The 20410-nt window shown below is 48.7% G+C and overlaps 2 protein-coding genes across 3 annotated transcripts in view; one reads left to right on the forward strand and one right to left on the reverse strand.

The window, feature by feature from the left end:
* Window positions 1–4811, reverse strand: part of KDM5B (lysine demethylase 5B) — an 82592-nt gene extending 77781 nt beyond the window's left edge. Inside the window, exon 1 of the mRNA XM_058701673.1 lies at window positions 4464–4811. Coding sequence (XP_058557656.1) covers window positions 4464–4667 — 204 coding nt within the window. The 5' untranslated portion in view covers window positions 4668–4811. The remainder of the gene's footprint in view (window positions 1–4463) is intronic.
* Window positions 3194–20357, forward strand: LOC131496250 (alpha-1,3-mannosyl-glycoprotein 4-beta-N-acetylglucosaminyltransferase-like protein MGAT4E). 2 transcript variants are annotated; one of them, XM_058701675.1, is made up of 6 exons: window positions 3194–3278; window positions 15373–15456; window positions 15983–16142; window positions 16864–17011; window positions 17387–17483; window positions 18320–20357. In XM_058701675.1, the coding sequence occupies exons 4-6, from the start codon at window positions 16886–16888 to the stop codon at window positions 19462–19464; spliced, it is 1368 nt and encodes a 455-aa protein (XP_058557658.1). In that variant the 5' UTR covers window positions 3194–3278; window positions 15373–15456; window positions 15983–16142; window positions 16864–16885; the 3' UTR covers window positions 19465–20357. The 2 variants fall into 2 exon arrangements, with proteins under 2 accessions (XP_058557658.1, XP_058557657.1); XM_058701674.1 differs by lacking the exon at window positions 3194–3278 and adding an exon at window positions 4864–5116.
* Window positions 20358–20410: the final 53 nt, after the last annotated feature.

The following is a 20410-nucleotide window of genomic DNA, read 5'->3' on the forward strand; positions in this document are numbered from 1 at the left end:
TCCTCTATCAACCAGAAATACTTTTAAGTTTAAGCCAACATACCATAAAGAAAATTCAAGCACCTGAGAGAGACAAAGAATGAAACTGAGAGCTAACAAATTTTCCCTAATTTTTCTTATTATTGTATCTCAGTAACAGAAGAATTCAAACCCTAGCTTTAACACATTTAGTTAACACTTTTCAAAGGCAATTCTCTATTTATTTTGCTCTTTAAAGAGGTTTAGGCTGCATGTTTAAAAACAAGTCCTGTAATCACTGGTAGGGAAATTTTTCCCGTGGGGGTGTGAATCTTAAACTGCCTCATGTATTTGTAATATCGCTCACATTCTATTCTAAAAGCCTATTAATTTTGTTGATTAGGTCAACAAAATTACAGCTAGGTGAATAGGTCTGTGGCTCCTAGTGTGACCAATTTACAATTTACCACTGGTAAGATCAAATTTAACTAAACGCCCATTCAAAAACTATAACAAATGAAGTTTGTTTTTGCTTTGTTTAAAGCACTTTCGAACTACATCTGTAGGACTTAATCCAACCTCCTACTAAGTGAGGAAAAAAGTTTTTCTTCTGAGCAGTATAGTCCTACGTTTGTCCTAAAAGGCAGATACAAGTGGGTACAGGGTTTCTTTTGGGGGTGATGAAAATGTCCTAACACTGATTGTGGTGATGGTTTTACAACTCTGTAACTACTTAAAACTACAACTAAAAACATTTTAAATTGATGAATTGTATGGTATATGAATTATATCTAAATAAAGCTGTTATTTTTCAGTAGTCATTAGAAGTTCTTCCTTCATTCAAGGATGTTTCCATTGATAAGCCTTTTCTCCAAATGTTAAGCGGGTCTAAGGTGGCCAAAGAATCACAACCAGAGAAAAATACTGTGACACCAAAGGAAATGGGAAAACAGAGCGGGTTAGGCCAAAGTCAATCAAACCTAAAATTAAGGAGATTGATAGGCTGGAATGAGAGTAAATGAGCTCCGTTATCATTAACACCTCTAACCATACAAAGAAATGTGTATTTAAGTTCCACCCTGTTCCTAATGGTAGAACCAGCAGGCCTACTCAAAGACGCTGACTATATTAAAACATTTGAGAGTATTACACTTTAGCTATAAAATGAAGGGATCAAACCAACGACCCACAGGAAGTTAAAGTTGAAAAAAATGTGTCTACTGTGCCATCTGGGGTTTGATTTAAATCCCTGATTTTTGGACACTGCCACAGAAGAAATTTGTGGAATCTGTCTATCTGTGGCCAAATGTTAGACATTTGAGGGCAACAAAGAAAGTTATTAAAGCCATCAAATATATTCCGATCAAACTTGGGAGACTCAAAAAAGTATTTACTGAGCAGCCAACTATTTTTTGCCTAATAGTTACACTCCTAAAATTAATCATTTCCAAACACCACATAGCGGCACGGAAAATCTGTCCTTAAAAAGACATCTAAGTACATCAAGAGGAAATGAAAATGCGCATTTTAAAGGTAGCAAAACCAGAGGTCAGATTAATTGTAAACTTAAAAAAAATTTTTTTAAGCCCAGGAAACAAGCCTGGTTATCCTACATGCTCGATGTTAATTTGAAAAACATTTATTTCCCTCTTTAAACTTTTAACTCCGGATTTAGCAGTCTTCTTGATTTATTATCCTTTATCACATTTACCTTACCATATTTTCACAAATTTCTGTGAACCCCAAGTTTTCAAAAGCAAAGCAGTTTAGGACCCTCACAGAAAGCAGCTATAAACTGAAACTATGTACGTACCATTAATTAAAGATACAAAGATAAGAACAAAAGGAAATGGAAGTGCTTTACAATTCTTCCCCTAACCTCCCAACGGACAAATACCAACAGACCCAATCTCCATTTTAACACAGCCACTTGTATTCCAAAAAATTAGCAAACAAAAATCATCTAGAACACAGGCATTATACAGCCATGGCCTTGGACAGTATTTCGTACCTCTTATTTTTTTGTCGTTGCTTTATTTCAACTATATGAAACCACTTGTTCACAGCTTCCTAAAACAAAACAGTTTCTGAAACAAAGACTGTTTACATCTCTTAAGAAACCTTTGTTCCAACAAGACCCTTCTTCAAGAGCTACAACTTCTGGAAAGATTTCCCTTTTTGTGGTTATATCAACAACAAACTCTTTCCATTTGGCACAGGAGTTTTGTTAAACAAAGGACGAAGAAAGCCCCCCTCACACAAAGGAGGTCTCCAAAACAGAGCACTGGTTGTGTTTGTAGGTTATTTGTGCCTCTTTAACACCCTTCCTCAGGCAGTAGAATGTACTACTCTCAATACAAAATGGTGGCCATCATGTCTGTCTGACATTCAGAATGGGAAAAGGCAACATGAGCACATATTTTGTAAAGCTTACTATTCCTATCCTAGCCAAGATGAGGAAATGGGTAGCCAAACCTAACCAGAGCCAACACTATCTTTCTGGGAAAGCGCCCTAGGAAAGGCACAGAGTAAGAAAGTAAGATAAAGGGTTTACCCCAGCCCTTGTACACCACAATACCAACATGGAGGACAACTCTCACTCCCAGGAACCAGACTTCACACATTTTGGTTACCAAGAACTTAATCAAGTTGCCTCATTTCTGAATAAAATCCCACTAATGCAAATGTACAATATCCACACTCACCCTTCCTAGCACATGACATAAAACTAAACTGCTAAATGTCTGAAACATGACCTATTCTTCAAGAATTAAAACCTTGGCTCTAATCAGCTCCGGCTGTAACTTCTGCAGGCCCCTTTGCACTCTAGAAGAAATGCACGTCCCTTAAGCAACAAGAATCAACCTTGTCCACTTGAGAGAAATGGCTCTATTTTCAAACATTTCCCCCATACTAGCTGACCAGTTATTTTCTGCCGCATAGATTTCATCTTCATTTTCAAACTTGTCCAAGAAAAACCAAAGTATGGTGTCCGTGTTTTAATTTTGGGAGGAGGGGGAAGGGAGACGGGAGAAACGACGTATTAAGAGATCTCCCTCAAAACTGATTTCCAAACCCTAATGACTACATATAGAACCCCTGCAACTCCAAATGTCATTACAAAGAGCGAGCTTAAGAAAGAAAGGGATGGGAGGGGGGAATCTTCCTCCAATGGGGGTGGAAGTGGGGGTGGAGTGGGGGGCGGGGAAGAGTGGGGAGAAGATTCTTAAACTGTAGGAAAGGCAGTTAAACATCCTTCCCAACGGTCCCGGCCCGTCCAACCGTCCTTTAGGCCAACTCGGACTCCGACCATCCGCAAGGTGGGCAAAAAAACAGGGGTGTCGACGCGCACCCAGTTCCAGCCGGGGGTGGGGGGCGGGCGTGGGGGCCAGCGGAGGGCCGGCCGGGCTCTCCTCAGCGAACGTTGGAGCCAACGTTGGAGCCGTTAGGGATGACTTCAGCAGCACCCCACCCCTCACACACACAGCCCCCAGGCCCGAGGCGCTTTAGGCACGGCTCGCAGGGCTGAAGCGGGGCTGCATTTCAGCCTCCGGGGGTTGGGGGAGGGGGGGGCGCGGGAAGTGCGCGTTAAGGCTTCACAGGTCTCCCGGTCTGACATGTCCCCCTACCGCACGGCCTCGCCCCCCACCCCACCAAGGCAGCCGAGACCTCCCCGGGGAGCCGAGCGGCCGGGCCAGAAGTCGGGTGTGTGCGCGGCCGGGCGGGCCCCGGACCCTCCGCCGCCGGTCCTGCTCCCCACCACCCCCAAGTGCCCCCCACACACTTACGCCCCCCACAACACCTCGGCTCCGGGGCCGGCCCCGCGGCTCCTCCCCGCCCCCCGGCAGCGCTGGACGCCCCCTCCTCGAGCCCGGCCCGGGGAACAGCAGGAAGCCCGGAGCCCGGGGGGCAAGGGGGTGCCCCGGCCCGCAGGGTGGGGCGCCCAGGTGAGGGCCGCTCCGGGCCGACGCCGCCACCACACAAAGGACCAGGGGCTCCCGCCGCCATATTGAAAACTTTCCTCCGCGCACGACAACTCGCAAGTCCCCCACCCCCACCCAGCACACACCCCCGCACCCCGGGGGAGGAGGCGAGCCCCGGCCCGCCGAGCAGCGCCGGGCCCGGCGCCCGCCCTCCTCGCCCGCGCCGCCGCCAGCCTCCGGCAGGAAGCACCCCCTCGCCCACCCCGGCCGCCACTCCATCCGGAACCGAACCCGAACCCCCGGCCGGGCCGCACACCCGTCCGCTCGGGCCGCGCGTCGCCCGGGGGCCCTCGGGGTGGCACCGCCGAAGCGCCCGCTCTCCCACGCTCCTCCTCTCCCACCCTGAAGAAGCCCCGTCCTCCTCCCCCGGCCTCAACTCCGACCCCGGGGCAGCCCCAAACTTGACGCGGCCTCCGGGGCGACCCCCGCCCCCCGCCCCCCGCGCCTCGGGCCTCCCCGGCCCGCGCGTCCTACCTCCCTCCCCCAGCCGCGAGCAGGATCCGGGGTGCCGGCGTGACTCACCGGCGGCGGCCGCACCTTACAGATCCCAGTCTGCTCGGCTATGGGCCGGATCTTGTGGATGAAAGCGAAGGGGTCCGCGAACTCTTCCCAGCTGGGCTCGAAGACCGGGCACTCGGGGGGAGGCAGGAACTCGCCCAGCGGGCCCGGGCCCCCGAGGGGCAGCGCCGGGCGCGGGCCCGGGGGCAGCGCGGTGGCCGGCTCCATCACCGCGGGTCGGGCACGGGCGAGGGCAGGGTGGGCTCCGGAACCGCGGCGGCGGGCTGCGCTGGGTCCGAGACGGGTGCAGACGCGACTCCGGCAACGGCAAGTCCGACTTGTACTAGCAACGGCAGCACCTTGGGCTTTTTCAGCCTTCCTCCGACGACGTCTTGCCGCTAACCCACGCCGTGCGCCTCCGCCGCCACGGCGAGGAAAAAGAGTCCCACCCCCACCCCCACCCACCCCCACCCCGCGCCGAGCTCCCGGCCCCGCCCCCGAATCGGGCGGGGCCCGGGCCTTCGGCCTCGGGATGAAGTTGATCCTTACGGTCCAGTTGAGCTAACATTTATTGACCATTTACTACGTGCCAGAGTCCCTTCCCTCAAGAAGTTAATACTCTGGTGGAGAAGATCGGACACATAAATGGATTATATCAGTCATGTCAGTACACTATGGTAGGTGCCATGACAGAAGTATATACACTTAGTAAAACCTGGGGAGGGGCCGAAGGTATTTGGCATAATGGGGAAGGATTTTCTAGTAGGGGGACCCGCTTGAAAGTAAGAACAAAATGGAGGTGAGAAAACACTAGTTATAATGTTAATAATAAGCTAACACTCTTGAGCACTTGCATATCCTGGGCACTGTTCTAAGTGCTTTGCATAATTAATCATTTAATCTACACAACAACCCTTTGAGGCAGGTACTCTTACTTCCATTTTACAAATAAGGACAGTGAGGCACAGGTTGTTTAAGCAATTTGCCCAAATTCACACAGCTAACAAGTGATAGAGTCTCTATCTTTTGGAATGAGAGGTGTTACAGAGAAAAGAGTGGTCCGGGAGCAAAATAATGGCAAGGTTGAGTGTGAGAGAAGCCAAAGACTTTAAAAACAATCCAGTTGAGAAACTATGGTGCCTAAATTAAGGCAGCAGTGCTATTCATTCGGAAGAATGCATGCAAATGTAGGAGATAAAATTAGGACATAGTGATAAATTGGGGAAGGACACTAAGGTATCCAGGATGATTCAGGTGTCTAGGTACATGCCTGAATGGTTGCTGGTGCACGGGCATTGCCAATGCATTTCCCTAGATTATATAAATGAGGAGGTATGAGGAGGGAGATCATGTGTTCACTTCTGGATATGTTGAGTTTGACGTGTCTTCGGTACAGTTGGAAATATCCAACAGGCTGAATAGTATAAATCCGAAGGGGAGAGATCAGAAATAGAGATGTAAATCTAGAGTTATTAGCATATGACTGATAGCTATTAATTATCTAATGCTAATCTAATACTGTGTGAAAGCATTGTTGTAAATGCTTTGCGTGTATTTGTGTATTAGCTCATTGAATCTACACAACCATCCCGTTGGGTAGGTACTACTATTACCCCTATTTTGCAGAGCAAGCAATGGAGGCACAGAGAGGTTAAGTAATTTTAAAAGATAAGAACATTTTTGAGGCATGGGTGGGGTGTGTGTATGTAGGGTGAGTGCCTAGTGTCCTGCCCAGGAAAGGGGAGAGAGGAAATTTAACAAGTAGGACCTCAACACTAAAAAGATCTCTTTCATCCAGAAAGCAGCCAAACCCATGGAAGTATTATTTGGACCAACAGCATCCTAGCTCTGTTTTCAGATTCACCTAGATGAAAGAAGTCTCTCTTATCCTTAAGGGTTCTTCAAGTTAAAAAGTGGGGAGGAGAGAAGCCTCCTCTTCAACAAACTCTTCCCAGAGATACTTGGCCCCATGTTTTGGGGCCCCATGTTTAAACTGTTTGTTTAAAATGGGCCTTGCAGAAGGTACTCCTTTTCTTGGCTCTCTAGGGCTTCGGACCTACATAAACCTTTTTTGCTCCCCACTGCAAAGGAGACTTAAGCCAAGGGGCAGCTGGCATCCTACTAGAGAAAAAGTCATCAATGTAAGATAGAGAGGAGATAAAATTATAATAAAATGTCAACGGTAGAACCTAAGTGGTGGGTGTAGAGGAATTTGCTGCAAAATTTTTTTAACTTTGCTGAATATTTTAAATTCTTCCATAATAAAATGTTGGGGAGAAGAATCGTTGCTGCTCTTTGCCATGGGTGTATTTGCTTTTGAGGGTTTTGCTGCAGTTGATTTCCTGTCATGTGCTCTTTCCTGGGAGAACGTCAAGACTATTTTCACACTTAACATTGGCATCCTTCAAGCCGGAGAAGTATAACTTTGAGAAAAATTCTAGACTTGTATCAGTAATGACTATTAACTGAGGTGCACAGGAAGAATGAGCCTGGGATAATCTTTCCCAATCCTCAGCCGTGTACTAGAACTCCCTCACGCTCCCAACTCCCAAGCTCTCTCCATTTCCGGTATTGACCCTAAGTGATGAGATTTTGTTGCTCCCAGATCTGGCAGCAGCTGTTTGGCTCCCCGAGGACCCGATGTGACGTTGAGGGAGGGGGCGGTTGCCAGGGTAGTCAGGGGAACCTAGGGACCCAGAGGGCTCTCCGGGAAGGCGACAACTCCCCCCGCCCCGCAGAAGACGCTTCCCTTGCCCTTTATGATGTGTGTTTACATGGGCGGAGGGATCCCTCTCCAGCTGACAGCCACACCGCGGCCGGCTCTTCTTTTTTTAAAGAGCCTAGCCACAGGCAGTGATTGGCCAAGGCCAGGGCCGCATCAGCCTCCGGGGGCGGGGCCGGGGCCGCATTGTCTCGTCTGGGGCTGGCCGGACGCCCCAGAGGCCGGACCTGGGCAACCCCGGCTCGGAGGTCCCGGGGCTGGATCTCCCGGAGGCCTTGGGAGCGAGGCCTGGGCGGGGTCCGGTTTGGCTTGCTCGGGGAGAGCGGGGTTGGAGCCCAGGCAGCCGGAGCGGAACCAAGCCCCGCTCCGAGTGCCACGTCTCCAGGAACCCCCTCCTTACTTTTGGACAACACTCCGCCCCACCCGGGCCGCCGTCCCCCAAACTACCCCTATTTGTGCTGCCCCAGATCCTTTGGACACATCCTCAGGGGGCTCCCTCCTCATCCGCCCCCTCCGTCCGCAGGCCTCACTCCGCGAGCCCGCCCCGCCCCCGGCCTGCGCCCCAGATCTGCAGCCTTCGCCCCTAGATCCGCCCGCCTGGTGATGAGGCGCTCCCCGCGTTCCTTCCGGTCTCGGCGACGGGACGACCACGCTCCAGGGTTGCGAACTAGAGGAGCCACTTTCTCCCTTCCCCTCCCACCTCCAGCCGCCAGTCCCCCGCGCTCTCCCGGGGGACGGGGCTCCGGGACGGAGGGCCGGCCCGGCTCCCCAGCAGCCTGGGAGGGGGCGGTGGCCCGCGCAGCACGTAGCACACGTGTAGGGGCCGCTCTCCACCCCCTCCGCAGCCCGCGGCCTCCGACCACTCTCCCGGGCTCCGGGTGTCTGCGGTGCGCCTGCCTTCCGCCCCGAACCCCCAGTGTCTGCGCCCTCCAAACACTGCACCCCTTCTCACACCACCCTTCCCTTCCCAGCCCTGCTGATCCTCTCCTCTCTTTCTCCCTTCCCCCCAATTTCCCCAGTGCACGGGCCTTTCCTCAGACTCTTCACAGTTTGTCTCAGCTCCTCCGATTCAATGCCACCTTCTCTCTCCCCCACCACTTTTGGTGTCCTGGAATGTTTGGTGTCAGATGTCCCCTGTGGAAACCCACAGTCCATGAGATCTCGAGATGAGCTGCAGCCTGTTTGGCCTCCCTGTTTTATTTATTTCGTGTACTCCCACAGCGTCTCGTTACTACTCTCTGTTACTGCAATCATAACTCGGGATTTGTCTTTTTAACACTGCCCTCTTCCCTCACACCCGCCTCTCCTCCGGATTGGAGCCGCTGGAGAGAAGGAGTAATGGTCTCTAGCCCTAGCACCAGGCACGTGGTAGAAACTTCACAAATATTTGTTCAAGGGGAAGGGAAGTGGCCTTGAGTGTCTGTAGCTCCTACTGACTGAGGATGGAGCTTTGGACAGGACAGGAGAAGCATCTGGTTGCTCAGGTGAAGCAGGAAGAGATCTCACAATAGATCAGTATGTGGGGGATGGGGGAGCCCACATAGTGGGATAAACCCATCTTCCCCCATTCCCTGCCATGCTCGTTTCCCAGGAACCAGCAAACCCTCCTCCTCTGCTAGACTTCTCTCTTGTGTGGGACTTCTGTGTTCCCTATTCTGCCCTACCCCCAGCTGTGGGGACTGTCTTTTCAGATCAGCTCATCCCACGACAAGGGTCTCATCTCTGGGCTTCTGTCCCTGGGAAGTTGGGTCTGGATCCTGGGGAGACACCTGATAACTAAATCCCCATCTTCTCCTCCTTCCCATGTTTTCTTCCTCCCCAGTTCTGGGATCCCTTCTCTGCTGACTCAGACCAAGGGGATCCAGGGTTCAGCGCTTTGGTTGACCTGGGTGTGAAGGGTGTGGGGCCCAGGAGCTAGGCCCTTGTCTGGGCCCCGTCCCCAGGGAGCCTCCAACAGACACTGGCAAGCGGGGCAGTTCCCACGGTGTGTGGTCAGCCCTGCCCATGGGGTGGGGAGGGGCAGAGTTACCCACACAGGGCTTCAGGGTGTTTCCTCCCCTTCTGGTTGGACCACTTTAGAGGCCCTAGACTCTTTCTCAGAGCAAACTTGTGCAGAGAAGCTGAGAGGCAGAGGGAAATTCACGTTCCCTGTTCATCCTGGGGCGCCACCACCCCAACTCAGGTCTCTGGACTGGGGCACCCCTCGCAGCATGCCCTATGGCCTTGGATAGTTGGAATGTTTGGAATTCTCTGTGTCCAAGATGAAAGTCTTCCAACACAAAGAAAATGGCTTCTACACTAATTATGTCAGAACTTCTGGAAGCCCTACCGAATCTCCTATGCTCATTTGAAATTCAGCGTTGACCAAATCCAGTTGAGTGGCCAACACAGGGTCAGACACACTAAATGCTAAATGGTAATTCTTTCTTCTCTCCCCTGGAAGGAAGGGGTGATATATGAACAACCTGAAATACTGTTCTAACATGAATAAGACAGGGTCAGTGGCTGGGGGCCCGTAGTCTCTTAGACGTATCAACACTGTGAGGTAGGGGGGTTTCAGTGTCATCGCCTTTCAGATGGAGAAATTGAGACTCGGAAAGGTTAATTAGCCAAAGCCACACAGATAATAACAGCGTTAGGACTAGAATGATGATCCTAAAGCCGTTGATCATCCCCAAACATCAAGGCGATTTCTCTAAAGCTGAGAATCTCACACCCGCTGCCCCTTAACCTGCCAACATGTATCCATTTCTCCCCTAAGCCTCAGTGGCTTCACACTTCTTGACTGTGAGCTCCAGTACTTTTGTTTATATACCAAGAGTTTCACAAAAGTTTCACAAAACGTTACTGGCCCTTACACAGTGATACACAAACATGCTGATCGAGACCCATGAAGCTGGTTTTATAACCCATGAACGGATTGCGGCCTCAGTTTGAAAAATGCTGCTCTGTAGCTAGTTTTTCCTGCTGAGTGGGCAGCTTTCAAGATGATCTAGACCAAGCAGTGAGTTTTCTCTACTGGTACCCGTATAATCTTACATTTTGGCCACTGCCCCTCCCCCCTCATGTCTTCTGTAAGTCCTCCAGAATATGGACCACATCATATACAAAATCAGTCATCAGCTCTTTTCTCTTCCGTCTGTTTTTCATTGCAATCGATTCATTTTCCTCCTACCCCTGACCACAGCACTTGAACCCCAGGGATCACTTTGTGCCTCATATTTTTAGCACCTTATCCCAGACAGGTGCCTGGTATAAAACCAGGATCTAGCATGGTCTTTCAGTCTCCCAAGACCTGACTTGGAGCAGTGGCCAAAGGCTCAAATGCCTACAGGGGGCAAGGTAAATGAGGAAAGTCAGCCAGGTAGAGTAGGAAACTGAGAATGCACGTCTGGCTACCAGGGCCATCACTAATCAGGCCAGGGTGGCAGCAAGTTGCAATTTTTCAAGAGAGGCCAAAAGTCTAGGTTTTTATACAAGCTCCCTTAATTTTTAATTTTTTTAACGTTTATTCATTTTTTTAATTTTATTTTTTTAATTTACACCCACATTAGTTAGCATATAATGTTTATTCACTTTTTTGAGAGACAGAGACAGAGCACAGACAGGAGAGGGACAGAGAGAGAGACACACACAGAATCTGAAGCTCCAGGCTCCAGGCTCTGAGCTGTCAGCACAGAGCCCGACGGAGGGCTCGAACCGCGAACCGTGAGATCACAACCTGAGCCAAAGTTGGATGCTTAACCGACTGAGCCACCCAGGCGCCCCAAGTTCCCCTAGTTTCTACATATTCAATCTTCAAATTTTTTTTTTAAAAAAGTGTGTGAGCCAATCAAATAAGCTTGTGATCAGACCATGTTCTGTGTGGAGTCACCTGCTCTGGAGAGGCTAGGGGGATGATGCACTTCAGACCTTCAGAAAGAACAATGGTTGCCAAGGGAGCACTAGCTGAGGCACCCAGAGAGAAATGCTGGAATGGAGGTAGGCTCCTGCTCCATCCCTACCCTGTGGGTCAGGTTCAGCCTCCTAGGCTTAAAGGAGAACTCTGACTTCCAGCAAAGTCTGGAGCCCACACCCAGGACGTACGATAGCAACAAGCACAGTGTCATAGATGGCCAACCCATAACTGCAATGTTGATGAGGGACCTGGGGGGTGTCCTTGCTTTTTAATATTTCCTACCTCCCTCAACTTTTTGCCGCCTCTAAAGCCCTCAGAGAAGCGGAAATCAAATGACAAGCTATGGAAAGGTTCTCAAAGTGCTGTGCATCAGTGTAAGAATCTAAAAGTAAAATTGGGGTGAAGGCTTAGGAATTAAAGTTAGGCGGACCTCCCAGATATGAGGGAAAAGAAGACAGTGCCGTCATGGTTGAAAATGATACTTGTTCCTTATAATAAAAAAGCTAACATTTATCGAATGTTTGCCATGTGCTACGCATTTTTGTGTGAATGATCTCTTAAAATCTTCTTAAGAACCCTTGAGAATGGGCATCATTTTAATCTTCATTTTCTAGATGAAGGACTGGGATTCAGAGAGGCTGAGTCACTTAGCCAAGGTCACATAGCCAAGAAGTTTAGCAGAAGCAGGTTCTGCCCAGGCTGTCTGAGTCCAGAATCTGTGCTCTTAACCATCACCCACATATTGCCCTCCCCTGGTACACCGCACAGTCCCGGCACTGAGGTGTCCCTGACACCTAGCACAGTGTTTGTTGAAGAAATACATGGTCACTCACCGTTGTCACATAATGCCTGACAATTAGTGAGTTTATAAATACTCGTCGAGCATGTTCTCTGGGCCAATTACTATGCAAAGTGCTGTAGACATAGCATTGAATAAAACGAAGTCCCCGCCTTTCAAGGACTTATATTCTAGTCTAGTGGATAGAGACAGACAATAAACACATACAGGTAAGATGGTTTCTGGTAGAAATCAATGCTAAGGAAAACAGGATATGTGATGGAGTGATGGGAGGCTGGGTGGGAGGCGTGGTGAGTGGCTACTTTAGGCACAGTGACTGCAGGCAGGAAGAGCATCTGGGCTCACATTTGAATGTTGGGAAGAAGATGGCTCTTGAGACCTTACAGAAGATAGTTCCAAGAAGAGGAGTACCATATATGGAGACCTGAGTCCGCAAAGAGCTTGAAATGTCCAAGGGATGACGCTTCTCCCCCCAAGAAAGCCAATGGGTCGGGGGAGATGAAGTCGAAGAGGCAGGCAAAGGGCTAGATCAGACAGGATCTTGTAGGCCATGGTCAGGAGTTTGGGTTTCATCTTACTTTCAGCCACAAGTCATTGGAGAATTGTAGGCCAGGGAGGGATAGCATTTGATTTGCAATTTTAAAAGGTCTCTCTGACTGCCATGTGGAGAATAGATGACAGGAGAATGAGGGCGGAGGTGAGGAACCAATTAGAAGGTGTTTGCAATAGTCCAGGCAGGAGACGACTGTGGCCCAGACTCATGTGGTAGTGGTAGAGGTGGTGCGAAAGGGTCATACTGTGGATACATTTTGGAGGAAAGGGTAACAGGACTGATTAGATGGAACGTAGAGTGTTCAAGGGAGAGAGTCACCGAGGATGGCTTCTAGATTTTTCCCCTGAGTAAATGGGCAAATGGTGGTGCTATTTAGGGAGATGGGGAAAGCTTGTGGAGGAAAAGATTGGGGATATAGGGGGGCGCCTGGGTGGTTCAGGCTGTTAAGTGCCTGACTTCAGCTCAGGTCATGGTCTTACAGTCTGTGGGTTCGAGCCCCACGTCAGGCTCTGTGCTGACAGCTCAGAGCCTGGAGCCTGCTTGGGATTCTGGGTCTTCTTCTCTCTCTGCCTCTCTCCAACTTGTGCTCTCTCTCAATAATAAATAAGTAGGGGCGCCTGGGTGGCTCAGTCGGTTGAGCGTCCGACTTCGGCTCAGGTCATGATCTCACGGTCTGTGAGTTCGAGCCCCGCGTCGGGCTCTGGGCCGACAGAGCCTGTTTCAGATTCTGTGTCTCCCTCTCTCTCTGACCCTCCCCCATTCATGCTCTGTCTCTCTCTGTCTCAAAAACTAAATAAGTATTAAAAAAAAAAAAAGAAAAGAAAAAAATGTTTTAAAAAATAATAAATAAGTAAACTTTAAAAACTTATTTAGGGGCGCCTGGGTGGCTCAGTCGGTTGAGCGCCGACTTCGGCTCAGGTCACGATCTCGCGGTCCGTGAGTTCGAGCCCCGCATCGGGCCCCTGTGCTGACAGCTCAGAGCCCGGAGCCTGTTTCAGAGTCTGTGTCTCCCTCTCTCTGACCCTCCCCCATTCATGCTCTGTCTCTCTCTGTCTCAAAAATAAATAAACTAAAAAAAAAAAAAAAAAAAAAAATTAAAAAAAATCTTATTTAAAAGAAAGATTGGGGATATGTGAAGATCTATGTTTCTGTTTTGACTCTGTTAAAGCTGAAATACCTTTTATTCATCCAAATGGAGATGTTCAATAGTTGAGTAACCTGGAGCTCAGGACAGGAGTCAGGGCTGCAGACAAGATCTGCCCTGGGTCATCAGCATATGTGTATATCTATGTATATGCCCACAAGCTTATATATGTAAAAGCCTAGGGGCGCCTGGGTGGCTCAGTCGGTTAAGCGTCCGACTTCGGCTCAGGTCATGATCTCACGGTCTGTGAGTTCGAGCCCCGCGTCAGGCTCTGTGCTGACAGCTCAGAGCCTGGAGCCTGTTTCCGATTCTGTGTCTCCCTCTCTCTCTGCCCCTCCCCTGTTCACGCTCTGTCTCTCTCTGTCTCAAAAATAAATAAACGTTAAAAAAAATTAAAAAAAAAGCCTACAGATATGGAATAATGTATACACACACACACACACGCACACATATATTGTATATATGAAGATAGTTATACACACACATGCATGTATAATATAACACATAGTACTTAAAACCATGGGACTGGGTAAGATCACCCAAGGAGAGCATATAGGAAGAGAGCCAAGGACTGACTCCTAGGATCCTCCTTCATTTACAGGTTGGGAAGAGGATGAGCCAGGAAAGAAACAGAATGGTCAGTGTGGGCAAGAATGATGTTAGGGAAGAAAGCATTTCAAGGAGGAAGTAGTCAACCATGTCAAAAGTTGCAGAGAGGTTGAGTAAGATGAGAGAAAACGTGAAATGAAGCGGGGCTAAATAATAAAGGCAATGCTCTCAAGGAGTTGTGCTGCGTTGGGGTTCCAGAGGAGTGGGCAGAATTTGGACAGAACATGAATTTAGAGAGGAATTCTGCTTTTTTTTTTTTTTTCCCCCATTGGGAGATAGTAGAGCTCCTGGTCAAGATGATGGGAATGGTCCAGCAGAGAGGGAGTAGAGGGTAACGCAGAAGAGAAAGAGGGTCATTGCAGGGGTGCAGCACCCTGAGCCGGTGAGGGGGAGTGGGAGTCAGGGCACAACCCCCTGAGGAGAGTGTGGAGTTGAGGTTCAGGGAAGTGGAGGGCATGGTGGAGGGGAGGTTTGATAGTTCCCCGTGTCTCTTTTCTCTGTTAAAAGACGCTGATGGTGGGGCGCCCGGGTGGCTCAGTCGGTTGGGCGTCCACCTACGGCTCAGGTCATGATCTCGCGGTCCGTGAGTTTGAGCCCCGCGTCGGGCTCCGTGCTGACGGCTCGGAGCCTGGAGCCTGCTTCGGATTCTGTCTCTCTCTCTCTCTCTCTCTCTCTCTCTGCCCCTCCCCCACTCAAGCTCTGTCTCTGTCTCTCTCAAAAATAAATAAGCATTAGAACAATTGTTTTTAATTAAAAAAAAAAAAGATGCTGATGATGGTCTTTGGAATGAATAATAGTAGCTGGCAATAATTAAGCACACGCCGCTCCCCTGTAAGGCCGGCACACGCATCCCTGCGATGGTAGGGGAGTAGGTGGCGAGGACACAGGGATAACATCACAGAGGGAGCTTAGCTCCAAGCCGGAATGCTGGAGAGGCCTCAGGTTGCTCTGCCTGGCCTCACCTTCTCTGTCATTACACCTGAGTGACTGGCGCTCCGCACCCCAGCTCCTGTCTCTCTCTCTCTCCTGCCTCTCCCAGAAGTCCGTGGGACTCACGGGGCTAAACGAGGGCAGTACTCTGGCTGTGACTGGTAAATGACACAGGAGGTGCAGAGGAGAACTGAGCTATGGCTGTGGCAGTGAACTCCTTCAGCTGTCATTGTAGAGCCTTTTTAATCAAGGTATGTATCCTTGTATTTTTGTCCTAGAGAAAAGAAGCCCATCTCCTTGACATCAAGTGCTTTGTATCTGAATCACCTAAGTGACTCAAAGTCCTGACTTAAGGAAACCAGGTAAGAAAAGTTTACTCTGTGAAGCCTTCCTACCATGTATAAGTTTTATGTTTATAATTCTTTTTTTAATTTTTTTTTAAAATTTTTTTTTCAACGTTTTTAATTTATTTTTGGGACAGAGAGAGACAGAGCATGAACGGGGGAGGGGCAGAGAGAGAGGGAGACACAGAATTGGAAACAGGCTCCAGGCTCCGAGCCATCAGCCCAGAGCCTGACGCGGGGCTCGAACTCACGGACCGCGAGATCGTGACCTGGCTGAAGTCGGACGCTTAACCGACTGCGCCACCCAGGCGCCCCTATAATTCTTATCAAGAAGCTAAATGGCTAAGGGAGAGAAGTGTATTAACCTCTATCAAAATGCTGCACTGGCAGGATCCAGAAAACAGGGAGATTGGAGAATATTATAGCCTCAGGAGCACAGAAATTATCAATTGCAATTTCTTTTCTTTTGTGTACTGACTGTATAAGGGGACAGAATCAAGAGCAGGTGACGAGGCATATTAAAACCTTTCCTTTGATCATTTAGAAACAACCAGGGAAATACATTCTCACCGGAGAAAAGGCACTAACAGAGGAAGAGAGCAGTAGACAAGTGCTTTTGAGGCTGAATAAGCCTGAAGTCAAAGCTCAACATTCATGAAAGGATTTTTTTCATTCTAAGTTAACAGATTCATGTTCTGATCAAGGTATGTGAATGAGATTAAAGGTTGGAATAAATTAAGGATATCCTTTATTAAAGAGTAATAAAGGCACCACATTGCTTAGTATTTAGCAATAGTTTAAGTTCAGCTATTTTATTTATTTTGAGAGAGCGAGCGAGCAGGGGAGGGGCAGAGAGAGAAGGAAAGAGAGAAACCCAAGCAGGCTCCACACTGTCAGTGCAGAGCCCAGTGCAAGGCTCGATCATGATCTGAGCCGAAATCAAGAGTTGGATGCTTAACCGACTGAGGCACCCGGACACTCCAAGTTCAGCTATTTTAATAAACTGGCTTTTGTTTAAAAAAGCAAGGGTAGGTGGTGGCCATCTGTTTCCTAAGATAAAGGAGCCTCATCACTGAAGCCCCAGTTGACCTTTATCATTTTGAAAAGGGAAAACTTTGGGAAAGTTGAATCTCCAAACAAACCTATACAGAGAAAGCCACAAAATCCACAGGACAGGTGACCTTCCTTCTTTAAGTCAGGGAATAAGGCTATATTCCATCAGGTCCCCAACTCAGATAAGAAGGCAGGCTTTGGAAATAAGTTAACAATGATGAAGAGGAAGGATATAATATGGGGGATTGTGAGGGAGAAAGCTTCCAGGAGACAAAGGAGAAGTTCTAGGCATGGATGGATGGATGGATGGATGGATGGATGGATGGATGGGGAGAGTCCCCAGCTGCTTTACATGTTGACTTTTTGCTATAGGAACCGTATCCCATCCGACACCATGCGGTGTTCCATCAGGCGCGGCATCATAACCTCAGTGGGCATTGGATTCCTGTGGCTCCTCGTCACTTTGAAAGCCCCCAGGGAAACTGAAGATGTTCAAAACGTGATGGCTTTCAAAGGCCAAGTAGCAACCCTTGTTCTCAGTGTGGGAATTGAGGATGTAGGGAGGGGATGGTGTGGACAGGTAGATTCTCAAAGCACCTGCTCCCTTGCACCTGCAAGCAGGAAGCTCCAAAGGGAGTTGGGATATGAACCTGGACCCATCGGTCCATAAAGAAGCTGCTCCCCCAACCCCAATATTTGTTAAGGTAAGGAAGAGAGCAAATAGTGCTCGAGACCTCATTGCTTTGGCCAGTGGTCAGGCATCCTGAGAATGTGCTGGGCTCACTCTAGGGAGAGTTTCTCTTTCCTGGAAAAGCTTATGAGAATCCTCTAGGGGGCTAAACACTCTTCTTTTTATGAAAGGAGGTACATGGTTTGTTTTTTGTCAATGATCTAGGAGGACAGTTATGGAAAAAGAAAAGATGTGAGACTGCTGGAAGGCTGGCAGAATCATACCTTCCAGTATATTAAGACAATTCAGCAGAGAAGAAAGAGTGAGTTCCAAGGAGGGGAGTGGGGTACCCTGAGGGAAGTAGGGACATCAAGAGAAGGTAGCTAGGAAGGAAAGAAGAAGGGAGAGGAAAAAAGGCAGGACTGCTCCCAGGAATATTGGAATCTGGCAGACAGTTCAGGAACGAGGAAGAAGGAGGGAAAAGATCATTGTTACAGGAAGGCAGAATCACCGGATTAGAGAACATTTGGATTAGAAGGGGCCTTAGAGCCATAGTCCAAATCCCTCAGTTTTGTGAATCAGGATCTAAGCTCAGGAGGGAAGGGACTTGCTCAAGGTCACACAGTCAGTGGTGGAACTGAGACAAGAACGTAGGGCTCTTGACTTATGGAGAAGCTCTTTTCCTTTCACCTAAAGCTGAGCTTTGGGAAGATGAACTGTAAAACAAAAAGAATTATAGTAACTATAATGTTAGCTAATACTCCTGAGCACTTAAACCACGTGCTACAAAATTCTGGCTCAAAGACGACTCAAAGGGACCCACAGGGACTCAGCATCACCTAGTTTAGTGCTTCTCAGACTTTAATGTGCACTGAAGGTACTTGGTGATACTGTTAAAAGGCAGTTTATCTAGGAACCCAGATTTTGCTTTTCCAATAAGCTTCCAGATAAGATTGATGTTGTTGGACTAAGGGCCATATTCTGAGCAGCAATGATCTAAACACCCCCTCTACCAAAAGAGAGCACAGATGGGAACTAGAAGAGGGAAGAAAGGAACAGAGAAGGTCCCAGAGAGCATCCCAACCCTTAACCCTTTGACTACCTTCACTACCAAACCCGACGTACTCTGACAATTGTCCCTATTTTGCCTCTCCTTAGCGTGGCTGACAGTGGGGATCTCAGTGCCACGACCAGATCAAAGCGGCCTCTTGTACACCCTGGTCTCTCTGTTCCGTGCTTCCTCTGAGATCGAGCAGAAACGTCTCACAGCACTGGTTCATCTGGCACATTCTGACCTCACCGGGCTCAGAGAAACCATTGCCCATATTTCAACCCTCTTCAGCCCACAGATCTTGTCAGGGAAGCTGCTACTGATTCATGCTCCATCTGATGCCTACCGCACCACGGATGACACGAGGAAGGAGGCCCACAGTGGGGAATTCTACTCCAAGCAGAATAGAGATCATGCCTTCCTCATGAGCTTTGCCGCAAAGCTCTCTGAATACTTCCTGTTACTGGAGGACAATGTCCTTTGTGCCCCCAACTTTATCACCCACATTCATTGGAAGGTGGACACAATGAGGTCCGACCCATGGGTGCTACTGGAGTTCTCTAATATGGGCTTCCTCGGCAAACTCTTCCACAGCAGGGACCTCCCACTCCTGGCTCATTTCCTCCTCCTCTTCTACAAGGAAAAGCCCCTTGACAGACTGATCCCCCACTTCCGTACCCTCCTAGCTCAGAAAAACCCAATCCTCTGCAGACCGTTCCTTTTCTACCACAGGTTCTCCTACTATACCTCCAATGACAGTCAGAAGGCCACGCCAGTCCGGAAAAAGAACCCCTATGGTCCTGACAACCCACCCGCAGCCATTTTCACAGATATGAAGGTTTTTGATGTTCATTTCCCCTGGAAGGCCTACACTCTGGATGAGTCATTCTTCTGGACCCAAAATGTTAGTGCAGGGAACCACCTGACAGTCATTTTGAAGCATCCAGCGAACTTGAGCAGAGTGCAAGTGTTGACAGGCACCATCGTGGATGGAAAGCATGCCCTAGAGAAGGGACAAGTGGAGCTGGGCTATGACCCCGAGGGAATGCCTCAATTCTGTACCAGCTTTGCTTTGCTGGGCCATCTCTTGGAAGGGCAGGTGAATCAGGAGATATTCAAAAGTATGGGGTACGATGTGAGCTGTGTAAGGCTGGTGGTGAAAGCTAATCAGGTTGGCGGTCTCATAATCAGGCATATTTACCTCTGGGAGGAAAATCCCAAAGATATGGAAGCAGCTCAGAGTTGGAGATAAATCACTAAGGATGTGAAAAATTAAAGTTGTGAAGCTGTTCCATTCCAGCCTGAGTGACATGGGGAGATAGATGTCAGGGAATGAGGGGCAGGGAGAGAAGACTCTATGATGCTTTTGGTGCCACCATGATGTTAAGAGACCTGTTTCTTTTTCTCCCCAAACAAGTAATTCATATATATATATATATATGAATATATATATATATGTAAAACTTTTTATGTTTATTTATTTATTATTTTAAGTAGGCTCCACACCCAACATGGGGCTTGAACTCATGAGCCTGAGATCAAGAGTTGCATGCTCTATGGACTGAGCTGGCTGGATGCCCTATAAGGTGATCCTTATAGGTTATCTTTTTCTGGGAGCAAATATAGCTTAGCCCAACTTGGAGAATGGCCTTGGTCACTCCCAGAATGTTTAGATTTGGGGGATGCTGAGATGAGCACAGAGTGTTTGTGTGTGTGCATATAAACACATATATTGACGCACAGTCAGAGGTGGGGAGATGTAATGTGGTAGTAGGAAGGTAAATGGGGAAATCGTGGGGTGTCCCTAAAACTGACAGCGTAAGTAGCCAAGAAAGTGACCCTCGTTAGAAGTCAAATTCTCTGGGGGCGCCTGGGTGACTCAGTCAGTTAAGTGTTGGACTCTTGATGTTGGCTCAGGTCATGATCTCACGATTCGTGAGTTGGAGCCCTATGTCAGGCTCTGCGTTGATGGTGTGGAGATTGCTTGGGATTCTCTCTTTCCCTCTCTCTCTCTGCCCCTCCCCTCCTCATGCTCTCTCTCTCTCAGAATACAAAAATAAACATTTAAAAAAAGAAGTCAAATTCTCTGGAATTCAGAAAAGCGGTAGATGGACCAATAGCAATAAAACTAAACCCTTAACTCTATCCTTTAAGCTGTTTCATAGTGTCCATGAGTTTCTTCCTTTCCTCATAAACTT

Source organism: Neofelis nebulosa, chromosome 15 (genome assembly GCF_028018385.1).
Source record: "Neofelis nebulosa isolate mNeoNeb1 chromosome 15, mNeoNeb1.pri, whole genome shotgun sequence".
NCBI lineage: Eukaryota > Metazoa > Chordata > Mammalia > Carnivora > Felidae > Neofelis > Neofelis nebulosa.